The sequence below is a fragment of the Bombina bombina genome, chromosome 2, assembly GCF_027579735.1.
Source record: "Bombina bombina isolate aBomBom1 chromosome 2, aBomBom1.pri, whole genome shotgun sequence".
Lineage (NCBI taxonomy): Eukaryota > Metazoa > Chordata > Amphibia > Anura > Bombinatoridae > Bombina > Bombina bombina.
Genome location: NC_069500.1, coordinates 421567677 through 421593133, shown reverse-complemented (window position 1 = coordinate 421593133; position 25457 = coordinate 421567677). Strand labels below are relative to the sequence as shown.

At 39.5% G+C, this 25457-nt stretch overlaps 1 protein-coding gene across 1 annotated transcript in view; it reads right to left on the bottom strand.

The window, feature by feature from the left end:
• The window catches only part of DGCR2 (DiGeorge syndrome critical region gene 2), a gene marked incomplete in the record, with an annotated part of 543661 nt that overhangs the window by 65633 nt on the left and 452571 nt on the right, over positions 1-25457 (bottom strand). The window contains 1 exon segment of the mRNA XM_053701964.1: positions 20852-21004. Coding sequence (XP_053557939.1) covers positions 20852-21004 — 153 coding nt within the window.

The window sequence follows — 25457 nt, the reverse complement described above, 5'->3', positions numbered from 1 at the left end:
AATGTTGTTGGAATTCACAACTTTAGGTAAAAATTCAAAAGAAGTTCGCAACACTGCCTTATCCTGATGAAAAATCAGAAAAGGAGACTCACAAGAAAGAGCAGATAATTCAGAAACTCTTCTGGCAGAAGAGATTGCCAAAAGGAACAAAACTTTCCAAGAAAGTAATTTAATGTCCAATGAATGCATAGGTTCAAACGGAGGAGCTTGAAGAGCCCCCAGAACCAAATTCAAACTCCAAGGAGGAGAAATTGACTTAATGACAGGTTTTATACGAACCAAAGCTTGTACAAAACAATGAATATCAGGAAGATTAGCAATCTTTCTGTGAAAAAGAACAGAAAGAGCAGAGATTTGTCCTTTCAAAGAACTTGCGGATAAACCTTTATCTAAACCATCCTGAAGAAACTGTAAAATTCTCGGAATTCTAAAAGAATGCCAAGAAAAAAGATGAGAAAGACACCAAGAAATATAAGTCTTACAGACTCTATAATATATCTCTCTGGATACAGATTTACGAGCCTGTAACATAGTATTAATCACAGAGTCAGAGAAACCTCTTTGACCAAGAATCAAGCGTTCAATCTCCATACCTTTAAATTTAAGGATTTGAGATCCTGATGGAAAAAAGGACCTTGCGACAGAAGGTCTGGTCGTAGCGGAAGAGTCCACGGATGGCAAGAGGCCATCCGGACAAGATCCGCATACCAAAACCTGTGAGGCCATGCCGGAGCTTCCAGCAGAACAAACGAGCATTCCGTCAGAATCTTGGAGATTACTCTTGGAAGAAGAACTAGAGGCGGAAAGATATAAGCAGGATGATACTTCCAAGGAAGTGATAATGCATCCACTGCTTCCGCCTGAGGATCCCGGGATCTGGACAGATACCTGGGAAGTTTCTTGTTTAGATGAGACGCCATCAGATCTATTTCTGGAAGCTGCCACATTTGAACAATCTGAAGAAATACCTCTGGGTGAAGAGACCATTCGCCCGGATGCAACGTTTGGTGACTGAGATAATCCGCTTCCCAATTGTCTATACCTGGGATATGAACCGCAGAGATTAGACAGGAGCTGGATTCCGCCCAAACCAGAATTTGAGATACTTCTTTCATAGCCAGAGGACTGTGAGTCCCTCCTTGATGATTGATGTATGCCACAGTTGTGACATTGTCTGTCTGAAAACAAATGAACGATTCTCTCTTCAGAAGAGGCCAAGACTGAAGAGCTCTGAAAATTGCACGGAGTTCCAAAATATTGATCGGTAATCTCACCTCCTGAGATTCCCAAACTCCTTGTGCCGTCAGAGATCCCCACACAGCTCCCCAACCTGTGAGACTTGCATCTGTTGAAATTACAGTCCAGGTCGGAAGCACAAAAGAAGCCCCCTGAATTAAACGATGGTGATCTGTCCACCACGTTAGAGAGTGTCGAACAATCGGTTTTAAAGATATTAATTGAGATATCTTTGTGTAATCCTTGCACCATTGATTCAGCATACAGAGCTGAAGAGGTCGCATGTGAAAACGAGCAAAGGGGATCGCGTCCGATGCAGCAGTCATAAGACCTAGAATTTCCATGCATAAGGCTACCGAAGGGAATGATTGTGACTGAAGGTTTCGACAAGCTGAAATCAATTTTGGACGTCTCTTGTCCGTTAAAGACAGAGTCATGGACACTGAATCTATCTGGAAACCCAGAAAGGTTACCCTTGTCTGAGGAATCAATGAACTTTTCGGTGAATTGATCCTCCAACCATGATCTTGAAGAAACAACACAAGTCGATTCGTATGAGATTCTGCTAAATGTAAAGACTGAGCAAGTACCAAGATATCGTCCAAATAATAATGATCTGGATGAATCGGAATATGCAGATATGCATCCTGTAAATCTATTGTGGACATATAATGCCCTTGCTGAACAAAAGGCAAGATAGTCCTTACAGTTACCATTTTGAACGTTGGTATCCTTACATAACGATTCAATATTTTTAGATCCAGAACTGGTCTGAAGGAATTCTCCTTCTTTGGTACAATGAAGAGATTTGAATAAAACCCCATCCCCTGTTCCAGAACTGGAACTGGCATAATTACTCCAGCCAGCTCTAGATCTGAAACACAATTCAGAAATGCTTGAGCTTTCACTGGATTTACTGGGACACGGGAAAGAAAAAATCTCTTTGCAGGAGGTCTCATCTTGAAACCAATTCTGTACCCTTCTGAAACAATGTTCTGAATCCAAAGATTGTGAACAGAATTGATCCAAATTTCTTTGAAAAAACGTAACCTGCCCCCTACCAGCTGAGCTTGAATGAGGGCCGCACCTTCATGTGGACTTAGAAGCAGGCTTTGCCTTTCTAGAAGGCTTGGATTTATTCCAGACTGGAGATGGTTTCCAAACTGAAACTGCTCCTGAGGATGAAGGATCAGGCTTTTGTTCTTTGTTGAAACGAAAGGAACGAAAACGATTATTAGCCCTGTTTTTACCCTTAGATTTTTTATCCTGTGGTAAAAAAGTTCCTTTCCCACCAGTAACAGTTGAGATAATAGAATCCAACTGAGAACCAAATAATTTGTTACCCTGGAAAGAAATGGAAAGTAGAGTTGATTTAGAAGCCATATCAGCATTCCAAGTTTTAAGCCATAAAGCTCTTCTAGCTAAAATAGCTAGAGACATAAACCTGACATCAACTCTGATAATATCAAAAATGGCATCACAGATAAAATTATTAGCATGCTGAAGAAGAATAATAATATTATGAGAATCATGATCTGTTACTTGTTGCGCTAAAGTCTCCAACCAAAAAGTTGAAGCTGCAGCAACATCAGCCAATGATATAGCAGGTCTAAGAAGATTACCTGAACACAGATAAGCTTTTCTTAGAAAGGATTCAATTTTCCTATCTAAAGGATCCTTAAACGAAGTACCATCTGACGTAGGAATAGTAGTACGTTTAGCAAGGGTAGAAATAGCCCCATCAACTTTAGGGATTTTGTCCCAAAATTCTAATCTGTCAGACGGCACAGGATATAATTGCTTAAAACGTTTAGAAGGAGTAAATGAATTACCCAATTTATCCCATTCTCTGGAAATTACTTCAGAAATAGCATTAGGAACAGGAAAAACTTCTGGAATAACCACAGGAGATTTAAATACCTTATCTAAACGTTTAGAATTAGTATCAAGAGGACCAGAATCCTCTATTTCTAAAGCAATTAGTACTTCTTTAAGTAAAGAACGAATAAATTCCATTTTAAATAAATATGAAGATTTATCAGCATCAATCTCTGAGACAGAATCCTCTGAACCAGAAGAGTCATCAGAATCAGAATGATGATGTTCATTTAAAAATTCATCTGTAGAGAGAGAAGTTTTAAAAGATTTTTTATGTTTACTAGAAGGAGAAATAACAGACATAGCCTTCTTGATGGATTCAGAAACAAAATCTCTTATGTTATCAGGAACATTCTGCACCTTAGATGTTGAAGGAACTGCAACAGGCAATGGTACATTACTAAAGGAAATATTATCTGCTTTAACAAGTTTGTCATGACAATTAATACAAACAACAGCCGGAGGAATAGCTACCAAAAGTTTACAGCAGATACACTTAGCTTTGGTAGTTCCAGCACTAGACAGCGATTTTCCTGAAGTATCTTCTGACTCAGATGCAACGTGAGACATCTTGCAATATGTAAGAGAAAAAACAACATATAAAGCAAAATTGATCAAATTCCTTAAATGACAGTTTCAGGAATGGGAAAAAATGCCAATAAACAAGCTTCTAGTAACCAGAAGCAAAGAAAAAATGAGACTGAAATAATGTGGAGACAAAAGTGACGCCCATATTTTTTGGCGCCAAATAAGACGCCCACATTATTTGGCGCCTAAATGATTTTTGGCGCCAAAAATGACGCCACATCCGGAACGCCAACATTTTTGGCGCAAAAGGACGTCAAAAATGACGCAACTTCCGGCGACACGTATGACGCCGGAAACAGAAAAGATTTTTTGCGCCAAAAAAGTCCGCGCCAAGAATGACGCAATAAAATGAAGAATTTTCAGCCCCCACGAGCCTAACAGCCCACAGGGAAAAAAGAGTCAAATTTTAAGGTAAGAAAAAAAGATTGATTTAAATGCATTATCCCAAATATGAAACTGACTGTCTGAAAATAAGGAATGTTGAACATCCTGAGTCAAGGCAAATAAATGTTTGAATACATATATTTAGAACTTTATAAATAAAGTGCCCAACCATAGCTTAGAGTGTCACAGAAAATAAGATTTACTTACCTAAGGACACTCATCTACATATTTGTAGAAAGCCAAACCAGTACTGAAACGAAAATCAGCAGAGGTAATGGTATATATAAGAGTATATCGTCGATCTGAAAAGGGAGGTAAGAGATGAATCTCTACGACCGATAACAGAGAACCTATGAAATAGACCCCGTAGAAGGAGATCACTGCATTCAAATAGGCAATACTCTCCTCACATCCCTCTGAGATTCACTGCACGCTGAGAGGAAAAACGGGCTCCAACTTGCTGCGGAGCGCATATCAACGTAGAATCTAGCACAAACTTACTTCACCACCTCCATAGGAGGCAAAGTTTGTAAAACTGAATTGTGGGTGTGGTGAGGGGTGTATTTATAGGCATTTTGAGGTTTGGGAAACTTTGCCCCTCCTGGTAGGAATGTATATCCCATACGTCACTAGCTCATGGACTCTTGCTAATTACATGAAAGAAAGAGAGAGGTGTAGTCGTAGCTTTTTGACCCCTACGCTTTCCAGAATAAACAACAAAAAGAGAGGATGTTTGTCTGAAATCTTTGGTCGCTTGTAAGTAAAACTTCAAAGCACGGACCACATCCAAGTTATGTAATAGACGTTCCTTCTTAGAAGGATTAGGACACAAGGAAGGAACAAAAATGTCCTGATTAATATTCTTATTTGAAACAACCTTAGGAAGGAATCCAGGTTTAGTACGCAAAACCACCTTATCAGAATGGAATATAAGATAAGGCGAATCATATTGTAAAGCAGAAAGCTCAGAAACTCTTCGAGCAGAAGAAATAGCAACTAATGTTCCAAGATAACAGCTTAATATCTATGGAATGCATGGGTTCAAACGGAACCCCTTGAAGAACATTAAGAACTAAATTCAGACTCCATGGTGGAGCAACAGGTTTAAACACAGGCTTGATTCTGATTAAAGCCTGACAAAAAGACTGAACGTCTGGGACATCCGCCAGATGCTTGTGTAATAAAATTGACAAAGAAGAAATTTGTTCTTTTAAAGAACTAGCAGATAATCCCTTCTCCAATCCTTCTTGGAGAAAGGACAAGATCCTAGGAATCCTAATCTTACTCCATGAGTAACCCTTGGATTCACACCAATAAAGATATTTATATTTACGCCATATCTTATAGTAAATCTTTCTAGTGACAGGCTTGCGAGCCTGAATCAGAGTATCAATGATCGACTCAGAGAATCCCCGCTTAGATAAGATCAAGCGTTCAATCTACAAGCAGTCAGCTGCAGAGTATTTAGATTTGGATGTTGGAACGGACCTTGAATGAGAAGGTCCTGTCTCAATGTAGTTTCCACGGTGGCAGAGACGACATGTCCACTAGATCCGCATACCAAGTCCTGCGTGGCCAAGCAGGCGCTATTAGAATTACTGAAGCTCTCTCCTGTTTGATTCTTGCAATCACACGAGGCAGGAGAGGAAATGGTGGTAACACATAAGCTAGGTTTAACGACCAAGGTACTGCTAGCCCATCTATCAGTACAGTCTGGGAATCCCTTGACCTGGACCCGTAGCGTGGATGTTTGTCATTCTCTCGAGATGCCATCAGATCCAATTCCAGTGTGCCCCATTGATGAATCAACAATGCAAATAGTTCCTGATGGAGTTCCCATCAGATCCCATTTCAGATCCAATTTGACCAGTCCTCTAGTTTATTAATATCACAGTACATTTGATCAACTCCTCCTGGAACATCTACCCTGTTACAAATTTTTGTATCATCAGCAAACAAGCAAACCTTCCCCTTAAGCCCACTTCCAATATCACTTATGAACATGTTAAACAAAACAGGCCCAAGAACTGACCCTTGGGGAACACCATTAGTAACTGATGCCTCATTTGAATGTACTCCATTAATTGAAACCCTCTGTCGTCTATCTTTAAGCCAGCATTCTACCCACTTAACAATCTTAGCATCTATTCCAAGGCAATACATTTTGTGAATAAGTTTGTTGTGTGGGACGGTGTCAAATGCTTGGCTAAAGTCTAGATATGCAACATCTACGGCTCCTCCCTGATCTATTATTTTAGATACATGGTCAAAGAAATCAATTAGATTAGTCAGGCATGATCTTCCAGCAGTGAAACCATGCTGTCTTTTGTCTTCTAAGTTGTTTGTCTGAATGAAAGATACAAGTCTTTCTTTTAAAAGAGTTTCCATTAATTTCCCTGCAATTGAGGTCAAACTGACTGGCCTATAGTTAGCAGAATCTTCCCTACTACCCTTTTTATGAAGAGGGACTACATTGGCAATTTTCCAGTCTTTTGGAACAACTCCTGTTAGAAGTGACTGATTAAATAAATCAGCTAATGGAGTAGCTATTACGGATCAAAGTTCTCTTAGAACCCTTGGATGAATATTATCTGGACCCACAGACTTATTAATTTTTATTTTTGATAAAGCCCTTGAAACCTCTTCCTTTGTAAAAAGAAAAGTACTACTCACATAATTATTTACAGTAACATCCCTCACTATCTTTACCATCTGTTGTAAAGACTGAACAAAAGTAATCATTTAAACAGTTTGCTATTTGTTTATCTTCTTCCACTACTCTATCCTCATTCTTGAGTCTATCTAAAGAAGGTTTTGTCACCGTTTTTTACAGATTGTGCTATTTTCTCTTCTGCATCAACTTTAGCCTTTCTGATTAACTGCTTTGTCATCTTTTGATGGGTTCTCCATTTTTCTTTATCCTCTTCTGAGCCAGTGAGTTTGAATTTTTTATAGACTGTCTTTTTTGTCTTTACTGCATGTGCTACTTCTCTTGAAAACCAGATTGGTTTTCTTTTTCTTTTACAAACAAGCCTAATACAGTGTTTAGTTGCATCTAGAACAGCATTTTTAAAATATTCCCACTGTTCTTGTACTCCTGTAATCTGTGCCATCCCTTTTAGGGATTAATCTAGGTATCTGCCTATGTAAGAAAAATCAGTTGATCTAAAGTCTAAGACTTTTGTTTTACTATGGTTGCTTAGTACCTTTGCCTGAATATTAAACCATACAGACTGATGATCACTAGAGCCTAAATTCTCACCCACAGACACCTCAGATACTATATCACTGTTTGTAAGTACTAAATCTAATATAGCTCCTTTTCGTGTTGGTTCTTTTACTAGTTGCTCAAGAGATTCCCCTTGTAAAGATTCCAGGATATATTTACTTCTAATTGATTTGGCAACAGGTACTTACTTCCCAGTCTACATCAGGCATATTAAAGTCCCCCACTACAATAACATTGCCCTTTATTGTAATTTTGGCTATTTCATCAATTAATAAATTGTCTGATGCTTCATCCTGTAATGGTGGTCTATATACTACTCCTATTCTAAACACCTGTTTCCCTTCAGTTTCTATAGTTACCCAAACACTTCCTACATTGTCATTTTTTTCTACAATTTCAGTTACTTTCACGTACAGAGCAACTCCGCCCCCTTTTTTACCTACTCTATTTTTTTTTAAACAAGACTCTAAGTTCCCCCGATTCCAGAGAATAGAGCACTCTAAAGCAGCATTCGGAACATAACTGATGGACATGGATCACCCGGGCCATTTCATATTCTTTTCAAGAAGTAAAATCTGAATCAGAGACATCCGTCTCCAAAAAAATCAGAATCCTCCATAACTTGGAGATTGTAATTATGTCTAAAAAAATAAATGGCACCTTACACCCCCAAATGGCTGGGGCACTCACCACCTCCTATGACCCAGACTCTAGCGAGACAGACTCTCTCCGTCCCTACAAGGTCAGGAATATGGAAATATGGAAATGGGGAACAGAAGTGTGACCACGCCTGGTCACAAGGTGCACCATGCAGTCCAAGAAAAAGCGTTCTAGTCCGCAAAGACCGTGCAGCCTGCAAAAAAGACCGGTATGTTCCGAAATAGCCACGAGCCCAAGTATCACTACACATTACCAGACAATCACATAACAAACATGATTAAACCCCCCCCCCATTCAATAACCAACCTCAGGAGATATTAACCCTTGATTCCATAAGATTAAAGGAGTCCCACTGAGACCCTGTCTTTTTCATTACATTTCCATATTGAAAGTAAAATGAAATAATCTTACCGGAATCTACGCCGTGGAACAGGAACACAGCCCTTCAAGTGTGACAGATAGTAGCATCGCTTCTGACATGGACCTGAGAGAAGAAAGAAGGCAGCGAAACTCGTCAACGCTGATTGCTTATGGAGCTGTTAATATGAGTCGGGATGGTTTCGCAGAAAGACTCTCCCTGCATCTCCGGACTCTAACTTTCATCCATGCTCTCACTGAGAGGCTGACAGGACTACTTAAAACTCCAGTCCCTTTCTGAAGAGTACCACCCTCCATAGGAGACTAAACCGAAATCTTCTGACACTTCTCTGCCAACCTCCTGTGACGAAAGGCAAAGAATGACTGGGGGATGAGGGAAGTGGGGAAGGTATTTAAGCCTTTGGATGGGGTGTCTTTGCCTCCTCCTGGTGGCAAGGTTCTGAATTCCCAAAAGTAATGAATGCAGCTGTGGACTTTCCCAGATTATGAAGAAAATGCAAATTTAAGTGCGCCTCAAGAAAATAATGGGGCCTTTTCTAATGGGCGCAAAACTGAACATGAGAGCCCCTTGCTTGAATCTAGAAATTTAAAAAAACTATCTCCTAATACAGGAGAGAACACCCCGCCTCCTATATCGGATAATAGAGAATGTGCTTCACATACGCTATACGCTGTGTGCTGCAAATGCACCAGTTTATACACATGCCTTCGCTAAGATTCATGTCTCCCTTTGAGGACTAAGTTCATGTTACTTTGTGCCCATGCAATTACCTCACACACACTCCTTGGTTTAACCCAAGCATAGAGCCCTGTACCTGCTGCCCTTCAAATAAATCCCAACCTTGAAGAGATTTTAACTGTCCCCAGACTCCATTGGTAAAAAACATAATTTATGCTTACCTGATAAATTTATTTCTCTTGTGTTGTATGCAGTCCACGGATCATCCATTACTTGTGGGATATTCTCCTTCCCAACAGGAAGCTGCAAGAGGATCACCCACAGCAGAGCTGTCTATATAGCTCCTCCCCTAACTGCCACCTCCAGTCATTTGACCGAAGACAAGCAAGAGAAAGGAGAAACCATAGGGTGCAGTGGTGACTGTAGTTTAAAAATAAAATATACCTGCCTTAAAATGACAGGGCGGGCCGTGGACTGGATACACCACAAGAGAAATAAATTTATCAGGTAAGCATAAAACATAATTTATGTAAGAACTTACCTGATAAATTCATTTCTTTCATATTAACAAGAGTCCATGAGCTAGTGACGTATGGGATATACATTCCTACCAGGAGGGGCAAAGTTTCCCAAACCTTAAAATGCCTATAAATACACCCCTCACCACACCCACAAATCAGTTTAACGAATAGCCAAGAAGTGGGGTGATAAGAAAAAAAGTGCGAAGCATATAAAATAAGGAATTGGAATAATTGTGCTTTATACAAAAAAATCATAACCACCACAAAAAAGGGTGGGCCTCATGGACTCTTGTTAATATGAAAGAAATGAATTTATCAGGTAAGTTCTTACATAAATTATGTTTTCTTTCATGTAATTAACAAGAGTCCATGAGCTAGTGACGTATGGGATAATGACTACCCAAGATGTGGATCTTTCCACACAAGAGTCACTAGAGAGGGAGGGATAAAATAAAGACAGCCAATTCCTGCTGAAAATAATCCACACCCAAAATAAAGTTTAACAAAAAACATAAGCAGAAGATTCAAACTGAAACCGCTGCCTGAAGAACTTTTCTACCAAAAACTGCTTCAGAAGAAGAAAATACATCAAAATGGTAGAATTTAGTAAAAGTATGCAAAGAGGACCAAGTTGCTGCTTTGCAGATCTGGTCAACCGAAGCTTCATTCCTAAACGCCCAGGAAGTAGATACTGACCTAGTAGAATGAGCTGTAATTCTTTGAGGCGGAATTTTACCCGACTCAACATAGGCAAGATGAATTAAAGATTTCAACCAAGATGCCAAAGAAATGGCAGAAGCTTTCTGGCCTTTCCTAGAACCGGAAAAGATAACAAATAGACTAGAAGTCTTACGGAAAGATTTCGTAGCTTCAACATAATATTTCAAAGCTCTAACAACATCCAAAGAATGCAATGATTTCTCCTTAGAATTCTTAGGATTAGGACATAATGAAGGAACCACAATTTCTCTACTAATGTTGTTGGAATTCACAACTTTAGGTAAAAATTCAAAAGAAGTTCGCAACACCGCCTTATCCTGATGAAAAATCAGAAAAGGAGACTCACACGAAAGAGCAGATAATTCAGAAACTCTTCTAGCAGAAGAGATGGCCAAAAGGAACAAAACTTTCCAAGAAAGTAATTTAATGTCCAATGAATGCATAGGTTCAAACGGAGGAGCTTGAAGAGCTCCCAGAACCAAATTCAAACTCCAAGGAGGAGAAATTGACTTAATGACAGGTTTTATACGAACCAAAGCTTGTACAAAACAATGAATATCAGGAAGAATAGCAATCTTTCTGTGAAAAAGAACAGAAAGAGCGGAGATTTGTCCTTTCAAAGAACTTGCGGACAAACCCTTATCTAAACCATCCTGAAGAAACTGTAAAATTCTCGGTATTCTAAAAGAATGCCAAGAAAAATGATGAGAAAGACACCAAGAAATATAAGTCTTCCAGACTCTATAATATATCTCTCGAGATACAGATTTACGAGCCTGTAACATAGTATTAATCACGGAGTCAGAGAAACCTCTATGACCAAGAATCAAGCGTTCAATCTCCATACCTTTAAATTTAAGGATTTCAGATCCGGATGGAAAAAAGGACCTTGTGACAGAAGGTCTGGTCTTAACGGAAGAGTCCATGGCTGGCAAGATGCCATCCGGACAAGATCCGCATACCAAAACCTGTGAGGCCATGCCGGAGCTATTAGCAGAACAAACGAGCATTCCCTCAGAATCTTGGAGATTACTCTTGGAAGAAGAACTAGAGGCGGAAAGATATAGGCAGGATGATACTTCCAAGGAAGTGATAATGCATCCACTGCCTCCGCCTGAGGATCCCGGGATCTGGACAGATACCTGGGAAGTTTCTTGTTTAGATGAGAGGCCATCAGATCTATCTCTGGAAGCCCCCACAATTGAACAATCTGAAGAAATACCTCTGGGTGAAGAGACCATTCGCCCGGATGCAACGTTTGGCGACTGAGATAATCCGCTTCCCAATTGTCTACACCTGGGATATGAACCGCAGAGATTAGACAGGAGCTGGATTCCGCCCAAACCAAAATTCGAGATACTTCTTTCATAGCCAGAGGACTGTGAGTCCCTCCTTGATGATTGATGTATGCCACAGTTGTGACATTGTCTGTCTGAAAACAAATGAACGATTCTCTCTTCAGAAGAGGCCAAAACTGAAGAGCTCTGAAAACTGCACGGAGTTCCAAGATATTGATCGGTAATCTCACCTCCTGAGATTCCCAAACTCCTTGTGCCGTCAGAGATCCCCACACAGCTCCCCAACCTGTGAGACTTGCATCTGTTGAAATTACAGTCCAGGTCGGAAGAACAAAAGAAGCCCCCTGAATTAAACGATGGTGATCTGTCCACCACGTTAGAGAGTGCCGAACAATCGGTTTTAAAGATATTAATTGATATATCTTCGTGTAATCCCTGCACCATTGGTTCAGCATACAGAGCTGAAGAGGTCGCATGTGAAAACGAGCAAAGGGGATCGCGTCCGATGCAGCAGTCATAAGACCTAGAATTTCCATGCATAAGGCTACCGAAGGGAATGATTGAGACTGAAGGTTTCGACAGGCTGTAATCAATTTTAGACGTCTCTTGTCTGTTAAAGACAAAGTCATGGACACTGAATCTATCTGGAAACCCAGAAAGGTTACCCTTGTTTGAGGAATCAAAGAACTTTTTGGTAAATTGATCCTCCAACCATGATCTTGAAGAAACAACACAAGTCGATTCGTATGAGACTCTGCTAAATGTAAAGACGGAGCAAGTACCAAGATATCGTCCAAATAAGGAAATACCACAATACCCTGTTCTCTGATTACAGACAGAAGGGCACCGAGAATCTTTGTGAAAATTCTTGGAGCTGTAGCAAGGCCAAACGGTAGAGCCACAAATTGGTAATGCTTGTCTAGAAAAGAGAATCTCAGGAACTGATAATGATCTGGATGAATCGGAATATGCAGATATGCATCCTGTAAATCTATTGTGGACATATAATTCCCTTGCTGAACAAAAGGCAATATAGTCCTTACAGTTACCATCTTGAACGTTGGTATCCTTACATAACGATTCAATAATTTTAGATCCAGAACTGGTCTGAAGGAATTCTCCTTCTTTGGTACAATGAAGAGATTTGAATAAAACCCCATCCCCTGTTCCGGAACTGGAACTGGCATAATTACTCCAGCCAACTCTAGATCTGAAACACAATTCAGAAATGCTTGAGCTTTCACTGGATTTACTGGGACATGGGAAAGAAAAAATCTCTTTGCAGGAGGTCTCATCTTGAAACCAATTCTGTACCCTTCTGAAACAATGTTCTGAATCCAAAGATTGTGAACAGAATTGATCCAAATTTCTTTGAAAAAACGTAACCTGCCCCCTACCAGCTGAACTGGAATGAGGGCCGTACCTTCATGTGAACTTAGAAGCAGGCTTTGCCTTTCTAGCAGGCTTGGATTTATTCCAGACTGGAGATGGTTTCCAAACTGAAACTGCTCCTGAGGACGAAGGATCAGGCTTTTGTTCTTTGTTGAAACGAAAGGAACGAAAACGATTGTTAGCCCTGTTTTTACCTTTAGACTTTTTATCCTGTGGTAAAAAAGTTCCTTTCCCACCAGTAACAGTTGAAATAATAGAATCCAACTGAGAACCAAATAATTTGTTTCCCTGGAAAGAAATGGAAAGTAGAGTTGATTTAGAAGCCATATCAGCATTCCAAGTCTTAAGCCATAAAGCTCTTCTGGCTAAGATAGCCAGAGACATAAATCTAACATCAACTCTAATAATATCAAAAATGGCATCACAGATGAAATTATTAGCATGCTGGAGAAGAATAATAATATCATGAGAATCACGATTTGTTACTTGTTGCGCTAGAGTTTCCAACCAAAAAGTTGAAGCTGCAGCAACATCAGCCAATGATATAGCAGGTCTAAGAAGATTACCTGAACATAGATAAGCTTTTCTTAGAAAAGATTCAATTTTTCTATCTAAAGGATCTTTAAACGAGGTACCATCTGACGTAGGAATGGTAGTACGTTTAGCAAGGGTAGAAATAGCCCCATCAACTTTAGGGATTTTGTCCCAAAATTCTAACCTGTCAGGCGGAACAGGATATAATTGCTTAAAACGTTTAGAAGGAGTAAATGAATTACCCAATTTATCCCATTCCTTAGCAATTACTGCAGAAATAGCATTAGGAACAGGAAAGACTTCTGGAATAACCGCAGGAGCTTTAAAAACCTTATCCAAACGTATAGAATTAGTATCAAGAGGACTAGAATCCTCTATTTCTAAAGCAATTAGTACTTCTTTAAGTAAAGAGCGAATAAATTCCATCTTAAATAAATATGAAGATTTATCAGCATCAATCTCTGAGACAGAATCCTCTGAACCAGAAGAGTCCAAAGAATCAGAATGATGGTGTTCATTTAAAAATTCATCTGTAGAGAGAGAAGATTTAAAAGACTTTTTACGTTTACTAGAAGGAGAAATAACAGACAAAGCCTTCTTTATGGATTCAGAAACAAAATCTCTTATGTTATCAGGAACATTCTGCACCTTAGATGTTGAGGGAACTGCAACAGGCAATGGTACATCACTAAAGGAAATATTATCTGCTTTAACAAGTTTGTCATGACAATTATTACAAACAACAGCTGGAGGAATAGCTACCAAAAGTTTACAGCAGATACACTTAGCTTTGGTAGATCCAGCAGGCAGTGGTTTTCCTGTAGTATCTTCTGGCTCAGATGCAACGTGAGACATCTTGCAATATGTAAGAGAAAAAACAACATATAAAGCAAAATAGATCAAATTCCTTATAAGACAGTTTCAGGAATGGGAAAAAAATGCCAAACATCAAGCTTCTAGCAACCAGAAGCAAATGAAAAATGAGACTGAAATAATGTGGAGACAAAAGCGACGCCCATATTTTTTGGCGCCAAATAAGACGCCCACATTATTTGGCGCCTAAATGCTTTTGGCGCCAAAAATGACGCCACATCCGGAACGCCGACATTTTTGGCGCAAAATAACGTCAAAAATGACGCAACTTCCGGCGACACGTATGACGCCGGAAACGGAAAAGAATTTTTGCGCCAAAAAAGTCCGCGCCAAGAATGACACAATAAAATGAAGCATTTTCAGCCCCCGCGAGCCTAACAGCCCACAGGGAAAAAAGTCAAATTTTTGAGGTAAGAAAAAATATGATAATTTAAAGCATAATCCCAAATATGAAACTGACTGTCTGGAAATAAGGAAAGTTGAACATTCTGAGTCAAGGCAAATAAATGTTTGAATACATATATTTAGAACTTTATAAATAAAGTGCCCAACCATAGCTTAGAGTGTCACAGAAAATAAGACTTACTTACCCCAGGACACTCATCTACATGTTTGTAGAAAGCCAAACCAGTACTGAAACGAGAATCAGTAGAGGAAATGGTAAATATAAGAGTATATCGTCGATCTGAAAAGGGAGGTAAGAGATGAATCTCTACGACCGATAACAGAGAACCTTATGAAATAGACCCCGTAGAAGGAGATCACTGCATTCAATAGGCAATACTCTCCTCACATCCCTCTGACATTCACTGCACGCTGAGAGGAAAACCGGGCTCCAACTTGCTGCGGAGCGCATATCAACGTAGAATCTAGCACAAACTTACTTCACCACCTCCCTTGGAGGCAAAGTTTGTAAAACTGATTTGTGGGTGTGGTGAGGGGTGTATTTATAGGCATTTTAAGGTTTGGGAAACTTTGCCCCTCCTGGTAGGAATGTATATCCCATACGTCACTAGCTCATGGACTCTTGTTAATTACATGAAAGAAATTATGTTTTCTCTTGTAAGGTGTATCCAGTCCACGGATCATCCATTACTTGTGGGATACCAATACCAAAGCTAAAGTACACGGATGAAGGGAGGGACAAGGCAGGTACTTAAACGGAAGGTACCACTGCCTGTAAAACCTTACTCCCAAAAATAGCCTCCGAAGAAGCAAAAGAAAAAAAGCAGTAAAACAAACTAAATTTTTACAGTGTGTATAATAGGCTAACAGAGCATTGCACCCAATTGCAAATGGATGATTAACCCCTTAGTTTAAAAAAACGGATAAAAAAAACGAAATAGACGTTTTTTAACAGTCACAACAAACTGCCACAGCTATGCTGTGCCCTACCTTGCCATACAAACGACTTTGGAAAGCACCAAAACCCTTCAGAGAGTTCCTATAGCATTCAGGGAACTCCTTCAGGGAAACTGGATGTCTCAGTCTGCAAAAGCTAATGCGCAATTAGGCGCAAAATTAGGCCCCTCCCACTTCCTGTCTACACAGTGAGAGGCCTAACAAACTATCCCTAGGCAAATTTAAGCCAGCCATGTGGAAAAAACTGGGCCCCAATAAAGTTTATCACCAAAAAGCATATAAAAAACGTTTAAGCACTCCCAGCAAACGTTTAATATTTCAGTAATTTGAAAAAATAATAAGAGTGTTACCTCTAATAGTAAGCATGATACTAGTCGTTATTAAATCACTGTAATCAGGCTTACCTTAAATAAATCCGGTATCAACAGCATTTTCTAGCATTACATTTCTCTAGAAAAAATTTAGACTGCACATACCTCATAGCAGGATACCCTGCACGCCATTCCCCAAGCTGAAGTTACCTCTCTCTTCAGTTATGTGTGAGAACAGCAATGGATCTTAGTTACAACCTGCTAAGATCATTAGAGACCACAGGCAGACTCTTCTTCTATTTTCTGCCTGAGACCAAAATAGTACAACTCCGGTACCATTTGAAAATAACAAACTTTTGAATTGAAGAAAAACAACTAAATTACACCACATCTCTCTAACTGCTTCCATGCTTGTCTAGAGCTGCAAGAGAATGACTGGAGGTGGCAGTTAGGGGAGGAGCTATATAGACAGCTCTGCTGTGGGTGATCCTCTTGCAGCTTCCTGTTGGGAAGGAGAATATCCCACAAGTAATGGATGATCCGTGGACTGGATACACCTTACAAGAGAAAGAGGAAATTAACCCCCAAAGTGCTAGGGCCTTCTAACCTAGAAGGGGATAAGCACTTACATTTTGAGCTTCAGCTACAGGGCAGGTACAGCTTCTCAGGTATGACAGACTCAGACGACCTCTGACAGGGACCTGAAGAAAAAAAAAAAGCAGAGTAACCAACTCTGATTTTCTATATATGGGTAGTATAAATGTTAGAAGAGAAGCAAGGACTACCTCGCCATCTTCCAACTACTAAAAGCCACCATTATTCTTACTAAAGAGGATTACATGGACACAGCATAGCCCTAATCCTTGCTTGCAGGGAAAAGTACCCATTAAAGAATTAATATCTTCAGACACCATCTTCGCACATCCTCCTGATGTACAAGGCAAAGAATGACTGGGGGTTTATGGGAAGTGGGAGAGATACTTAAAGGGATATTAAAGATAGAGCATGCAATTTTAAACCACTTTCTAATTTACTTCGGTTATTAATTTTTCTTCGTTCTCTTTGTATCTTTATTTAAAAAGCAGGAATTTAAGATTAGGAGCCGGCCCAAATTTGGTTCAGCACCTGGGTAGAACTTGCTGATTGGTGTAGGCAATGTAGCCACCAATCAACAAGCGCTAACCAGGGTTCTAAACCAAAAATGGTCCGGCTCCTAAACATAAGATAATTGCTTTTTCAATAAGATACCAAGAGAACAAACAAAAAATTATAACAGAAGTTAATTAGAAAGTTGTTTAGAATTTCATGCTCTATCTAAATCATGAAAGAAAAAATTTGGGTTTATTATCCCTTAAACAGCTTTGGTGGGGTGTTCTTTGCCGCCTCTTGGTGGCCAGGAGTTGAATTCCCAGTAGTAATTAGAATTTGTGGACTCTCCATGCCAATGGAAAGAGAAACTCTCTCTCTTGAAGGATAAAGAGAATCAGTCCGGATATCCAAACTATTTTCAGGGTAAAACTTGAAATGTAGAAATTTATACATAAGTTTATACAGAGTTTAAAAATCTGAACATGACAAACGTATTTTGCATAAACAACAGAGTTATAATAATATACGTTTTACCTCTGTAATTACCTTGTATCTAAGCATCTGCCGACTGCCCCCTTATTTCAGTTCTTTTGACAGACTTGCATTTTAGCCAATCAGTGTTCACTCCTCAGTAAATTCACGTACATGAGCTCAATGTTATCTATATGAAACACATGAACTAACGCCCTCTAGTGGTCAAAATGCATTCAGCTTAGAGGCAGCCTCCAATGTCTAAGAAATTAGCATATGAAGCTCCTAGGTTTAGCTTTCAACTAAGAATACCAAGAGAACAAAGCAAAATTGGTTATAAAAATAAATTGGAAACTTGTTTAAAATGACATGCCCTATTTGAATAATGAAAGTTTTTTTTGGACTTGACTGTCCCTTTAAAGGGACACTGAACCCAAATTTTTTTCTTTTGTGATTCAGATAGAGCATGCAATTTTAAGCAGCGTTATAATTTACTCCTATTATAAATTTTTCTTCATTCTCTTGATATTTTTATTTGAAAAAGAAGGCATCTAAGCTTTTTTATTAGTTGAGTACTCTAGACAGCACTCTTTTATTGGTGGATGAATTTATCCACCAATCAGCAAGAACAATCCAGGTTGTTCACCAAAAATGGGCCGGCATCTAAACTTACATTCTTGCATTTCAAATAAAGATACCAAGAGAATGAAGAAAATGTGATAATAGGAATAAATTAGAAAGTTGCTTAAAATGTCATGTTCTATCTGAATCATGGAAGAAAAAATTTGGGTTCAGTGTCCCTTTAAGTATTTGCACAGTTAGACTTATGTGGCCGTCCTGACTAAAGGAGCAGCACACATAGAGCAACAGGTACACATTAGATACGCCATGTCCAGAGAAAGCAGAGACTGTGTATACACACAAAGTAAATGAAAAAAAATATAATTAATGCTCAGTGTCTGAATGATAAATGTATGTGCAACTGCATAAATATAAATCATTCATACAATAGAATAAAATAGATACCCAATGGATCTTATATCTAAAGGATCTCTACAATAGTGAATATATTCATGAGCAATGTCCAGTATCGGCATGAAAGAACCTATGTGTATATAAATTACACATAACATATGTATAAAGAGATGCCAATAGGTATTATCTCTAAAATATCTCTACATATAGCAAAAATAGTTATGATCAATGTTCAGTATCGGCAAGAAAGAATCTTTGTGCATATATATTACACATAACATAGGTATAAAAGAGATACCAATATATCTGATCTCTAAAGGATCGCAACTGTTGTATACAAATCCAGCAAACTGCAATAGGAAATAAACATGCAGAATACCATGAATGAAAGGTATATACCTAGGGGGTCATATACTATAGATTGTGTACTCTAATAGCATAGGAGATGTAATGTCTTGCATACACAAAGACAGGAGTTCTGCCTATGTAAAAAGTATTATTTGCTTAACAGAATAGTGTACAGAATCTGCATGATGCAACCATATAAAAATGCAGACTGGCATAAATAATCTGTTTACATCCCCTGGCAAAGATGGAAGTTCATGCTTAAAGGAACAGTTTAGTCCAAAATAAACTTTTATGATTCAGATAGGGCATGTAAATTTAAACAACTTTCCAATTTACGTTTATAAAGAATTTTTCTTTGTTCTCTTGGCATTCTTAGTTGAAAGTTATCTGAATGCATTTTGACAGTTTTTCACCACTAGAGGGTGTTAGTTCTTGTGTGTCATATAGATAACACTGTGCTTATGCACGTGGAGTTACCTAGGAGTCAACACTGATGGGTTAAAATGCAAGTCAGTCAAAAGAACTGAAATAAGGGGCAGCTTGCAGAGGCTCAGATTCAAGATAATCACAAAGATAAAAAAGTGTATTAATATAACTGTTGGTTATGCAAAACTAGGGAATAGGAAATAAAGGGATTATATATCTTTTAAAACAATAAAACTTCTGGTGTAGAATGTCCTTTTAATTGATTTATAAATAATTATTAATAACGCAGATAGGCATAATAAATTATGAAAATGACACCAAATGTTTTTATGGTTAGTACTGTATATAATTGTACATATTATAATAAAAACTGAAGATCACATAAGAATGTGCTTTGGTGTACTGCTGCCTAAGGTCCTTCAGAGAGGATGTTACCAATTCTGAACCTTAGGTTATCAGCACAAGAAATAGTTTGCACATTTACCTCAGACATCTGAGTTAAAACCCCAGATGCACGCTTACTTAGTTTGGGGACAGCCCTAAAACAAACGGTAACTATTTTGTATATTTTATTTTTAGCTTCAGGAGTAAAAACAGTAGTTTTCCCCATGATTGTCAAGTACAGGGAGAATTCCCTCTGAACATTAGACTGTTGCGGCTGATAAGAATGTAAAATTTGAGGTATACAATTCTTACAGATTTGAGTGACCTGTCATACTGGAACTTCTTTGCAAAATAAACATATATGTATATAGAGGAATATCTGACTCCTCTACGGAAATATCTGTGGGGACAGAAATATTTTGTTCCATGTTTGTACTTATATAACATTATACAATGACAACTAATAAACAGTACAGAGAAAATCTAGTAAAGAGCCCTCTACACTATAAAATACTCCCTCAGACACTAACACAATCTCCCAATAGAATCAGTTTTATAGCCCCCAGATATAATAAGAATCGTATAAGTACCCCACTGGCAGCTCCTATATGGGTACTCACCCTTTCCTGGGTTTGGCAGGCACTGAAAATCAGATTATAATCTGTTTACAAGTAGGCCCAAACTGTTGTAGCTGAAATCTAATCAGAGGTTCCGGAATGAGAGAAAAAAAACGTGGGGACACAGAGTGAAAAAAACACTTATGGCTGTTTGAGAATAAAATATATTGCACCAAGCATAATAGGCATATAAACCATGTCAAAATCTGTTCCCCATCCTAACCAGAGCCTGCACTACTGAACCGCATCATGCACTAAGCTATTGCCAGTTCTCTTAAAAGGCCATAGAACAAAACTAAGAGAGAGATGGGAGGAGAGAGGGTTTCAAAGCTCTTGTATGGGTTCTTGATCTCCTCCTAGTGGCGGGAAATATATCCCATATGTTATGGTGGAGTGTGGACCATCATTTTACGAAAACGAATTAGTCTTTATTATTATTATTATTATTAAAAGACTAATAAGAGTTTATTCTCAACACAGATTGCATTTTACACTTACAGTTGGCTCCAATTAAAGATTCTATACGTTCTCTCCGTCTCTGCCGCAGACGATGAACCATGAAGAGCAGCAGGGAAAGTATGAGGAAGGAGGAAATACAGCTTACAATAAGACGCATACCACTTGCCATGGAGTCAAAAAGACTGTTGCCATCTAAAATACAGGAAACCAATATACAACTATTATTTACATTAAAATGAAAATCCAATTACTCACAGTCAGTCCAATCTACATGTTATTACTAAGAATAGGCACCAAGGCAAAAAAAGATTCATCAACAATCTGTTAATCCAAGTATGACTAATTCATATAAGAATCCCATTAGCCTCCTGTTGGATCAGTATCTCATGCCTGATTTATGTTTTGCATATTGCTTTATCAAAACGTAATAGAAAACACAATTACCTAGATTACGAGTTTTGAGGTATGGCTTTTAATGCTGACAAAAAATGGTCATTACTCTGGAATGGCCAGGAACGCATATTACGAGTTGCGGCGGTATAGCTATACCACAAGCATTTTAGCCTGTAACGCAACGTCCATTCCGCACTCATAAAAATGGCGTTTGAGTGTGGGATTTTCATAGCGCCAGTATTACATAGGTTGTGCGTTCAGGCTAAAATGCTTGCGTTACAGTCTACACAAGCCATTCCGCCAGCTGAGACCAGTAGTTATGGATTTTGCAAAACAAAAAAGTTTCACAAAACTCATAACTAAAATGTTACAAAGTACACTAACACCCATAAACCCCCTATTAACCCCTAAACCGCCGCCCTACTGCATCGCAAATACTATATTAGACTTATTAACCCCTAATCTGCCGCCCACCCACATTGTGACTATTAAATCAATTTATTAACCCCTAATCTGCCGCCCAACCCACATCGCCAACACTATTTAAATATATTAACCCCTAAATTGCTGCTCCCCGACAATATAATAAAGTTATTAACCCCTAAACCTCGGGCCTCCCACATCACCACCACTAAATAAACCTATTAACCCTTAAAACCGCCGGCCCCCCACATTGCAAAACACTACATTAAACTATTACCCCTAAACCTAACACCCCCCCTAACTTTAAATTAAAATTACAATATAACTATTTAAATAAATAAAAACTTACCTGTGAAATAAAAATAAACCTAACATTAAACTGTAACTTAACCTAACATTACTATTCTAATCTAAAAAAAAAAGAAACTACCAATTAAAAACCCTAAATTACAAAGTAAAAAAAAACTAATCCTACGAAAAAAAAGTAAATTTATGCTTACCTAATAAATTAATTTCTTTTACGATATGACGAGTCCACGGATCTCATCCTTACTTGTGGGATATTAACCTCCTGTTAACAGGAAGTGGCAAAGAGCAAAACAGCAGAGCTGTATATATAGCCCCTCCCCTTCCCCATCACCCTCAGTCATTCGGCCGAAGGTATAGGAAGAGAAAAAACAGAATTTATGCTTACCTGATAAATTACTTTCTCCAACGGTGTGTCCGGTCCACGGCGTCATCCTTACTTGTGGGAATATCTCTTCCCCAACAGGAAATGGCAAAGAGTCCCAGCAAAGCTGGCCATATAGTCCCTCCTAGGCTCCGCCCACCCCAGTCATTCGACCGACGGACAGTAGGAAAAATATAGGAGAAACCATATGGTACCGTGGTGACTGTAGTTAGAGAAAAGAATTAATCAGACCTGATTAAAAAACCAGGGCGGGCCGTGGACCGGACACACCGTTGGAGAAAGTAATTTATCAGGTAAGCATAAATTCTGTTTTCTCCAACATTGGTGTGTCCGGTCCACGGCGTCATCCTTACTTGTGGGAACCAATACCAAAGCTTTAGGACATGGATGAAGGGAGGGAGCAAATCAGGTTACCTAAACGGAAGGCACCACGGCTTGCAAAACCTTTCTCCCAAAAATAGCCTCTGAAGAAGCAAAAGTATCAAATTTGTAAAATTTGGCAAAAGTGTGCAGTGAAGACCAAGTCGCTGCCTTACATATCTGATCAACAGAAGCCTCGTTCTTGAAGGCCCATGTGGAAGCCACAGCCCTAGTGGAGTGAGCTGTGATTCTTTCAGGAGGCTGCCATCCGGCCGTCTCATAAGCCAAACGGATGATGCTTTTAAGCCAAAAGGAAAGAGAGGTAGAAGTTGCTTTTTGACCTCTCCTCTTACCAGAATAGACGACAAACAAAGAAGATGTTTGTCTGAATTCTTTTGTAGCTTCTAAGTAGAATTTTAGAGCACGGACTACATCTAAATTGTGTAGCAAACGTTCCTTCTTTGAAACTGGTTTCGGACACAAAGAAGGAACAACTATCTCCTGGTTAATATTCTTGTTGGAAACAACCTTTGGAAGAAAACCAGGCTTAGTACGCAAAACAACCTTATCTGAATGGAACACCAGATAGGGCGGAGTACACTGCAGAGCAGATAACTCTGAAACTCTTCTAGCAGAAGAAATAGCAACCAAAAACAAAACTTTCCAAGATAATAACTTAATATCTATGGAATGTAGAGGTTCAAACGGAACCCCTTGAAGAACTGAAAGAACTAGATTTAGACTCCAGGGAGGAGTCAAAGGTCTGTAAACAGGCTTGATCCTAACCAGAGCCTGAACAAATGCTTGAACATCTGGCACAGCTGCCAGTCGTTTGTGTAGTAAGACAGATAAAGCAGAAATCTGTCCCTTTAGAGAACTCACAGATAATCCTTTATCCAAACCTTCTTGCAGAAAGGAAAGAATCTTAGGAATTTTTATCTTATTCCATGGGAATCCCTTGGATTCACACCAACAGATATATCTTTTCCATATTTTATGGTAAATCTTTCTAGTTACCGGTTTTCTGGCCTGAACCAGAGTATCTATCACAGAATCTGAAAACCCACGCTTTGATAGAATCAAGCGTTCAATCTCCAAGCCGTCAGCTGGAGGGAGACCAGATTTGGATGTTCGAATGGACCCTGAACAAGAAGGTCCTGTCTCAAAGGTAGCTTCCATGGTGGAACCGATGACATATTCACCAGGTCTGCATACCAAGTCCTGCGTGGCCACGCAGGAGCTATCAAGATCACCGAGGCCCTCTCCTGTTTGATCCTGGCTACCAGCCTGGGAATGAGAGAAAACGGTGGAAACACATAAGCTAGGTTGAAGGTCCAAGGTGCTACTAGTGCATCCACTAGAGTCGCCTTGGGATCCCTGGATCTGGACCCGTAGCAAGGAACCTTGAAGTTCTGACGAGACGCCATCAGATCCAAGTCTGGAATGCCCCATAATTGAGTCAACTGGGCAAAGATCTCCGGGTGGAGTTCCCACTCCCCCGGATGGAAAGTCTGACTCAGATAATCCGCTTCCCAGTTTTCCACACCTGGGACATCGCAGATAGATGGCAGGAGTGATCCTCCGCCCATTGTATTATTTTGGTCACTTCTTTCATCGCTAGGGAACTCCTTGTCCCCCCCTGATGATTGATATACGCAACCGTCGTCATGTTGTCTGATTGGAATCTTATGAATCTGGCCTTTGCAAGCTGAGGCCAAGCCCTGAGAGCATTGAATATCGCTCTTAGTTCCAGAATGTTTATCGGGAGAAGAGACTCTTCCCGAGACCATAGTCCCTGAGCTTTCAGGGATTCCCAGACCGCGCCCCAGCCCACTAGACTGGCGTCGGTCGTGACAATGACCCTCTCTGGTCTGCGGAAGCTCATTCCCTGGGATAGATGGTCCAGGGTCAGCCACCAACGGAGTGACTCTCTGGTCTTCTGATCTACTTGAATCACTGGAGACTTCTCGAACCAGAACCACGCTGCTGTAGTGACAGGAACAATGCACGAAATGGGTTGTAGAAGGTAACCCTGCTGTACAAAAATCTTTTTAAGCAAACCTTCCAATTTTTTATCCATAGGATCTTTGAAAGCACAACTATCCTCGATAGGGATAGTAGTTCGCTTGTTTAGAGTAGAAACTGCCCCCCTCGACCTTAGGGACTGTCTGCCATAAGTCCTTTCTGGGGTCGACCATAGGAAATAATTTCTTAAATATAGGGGGGGGAACAAAAAGTATGCCGGGCTTCTCCCACTCCTTATTCACTATGTCCGCCACCCGCTTGGGTATAGGAAAAGCGTCGGGGTGCACCGGAACCTCTAGAAACTTGTCCATCTTGCATAATTTCTCTGGAATGACCAAGTTGTCACAATCATCCAGAGTAGATAACACCTCCTTAAGCAGTGCGCGGAGATGTTCTAATTTAAATTTAAATGTCACAACATCAGGTTCAGCTTGAGAAATTTTTCCTGAATCTGAAATTTCCCCATCTGACAAAACCTCCCTCATGGCCACTTCAGATTGGTGTGAGGGTATGACAGAACAATTATCATCAGCGCCCTCCTGCTCTTCAGTGTTTAAAACAGAGCAATTGCGCTTTCTCTGATATGCAGGCATTTTGGATAAAATATTTGCTATGGAGTTATCCATTACAGCCGTCAATTGTTGCATGGTAATAAGCATTGGCGCGCTAGATGTACTAGGGGCCTCCTGCGTGGGCAAAACTGGTGTAGACACAGTAGGAGATGATGTAGTATCATGTCTACTCCCCTCATCT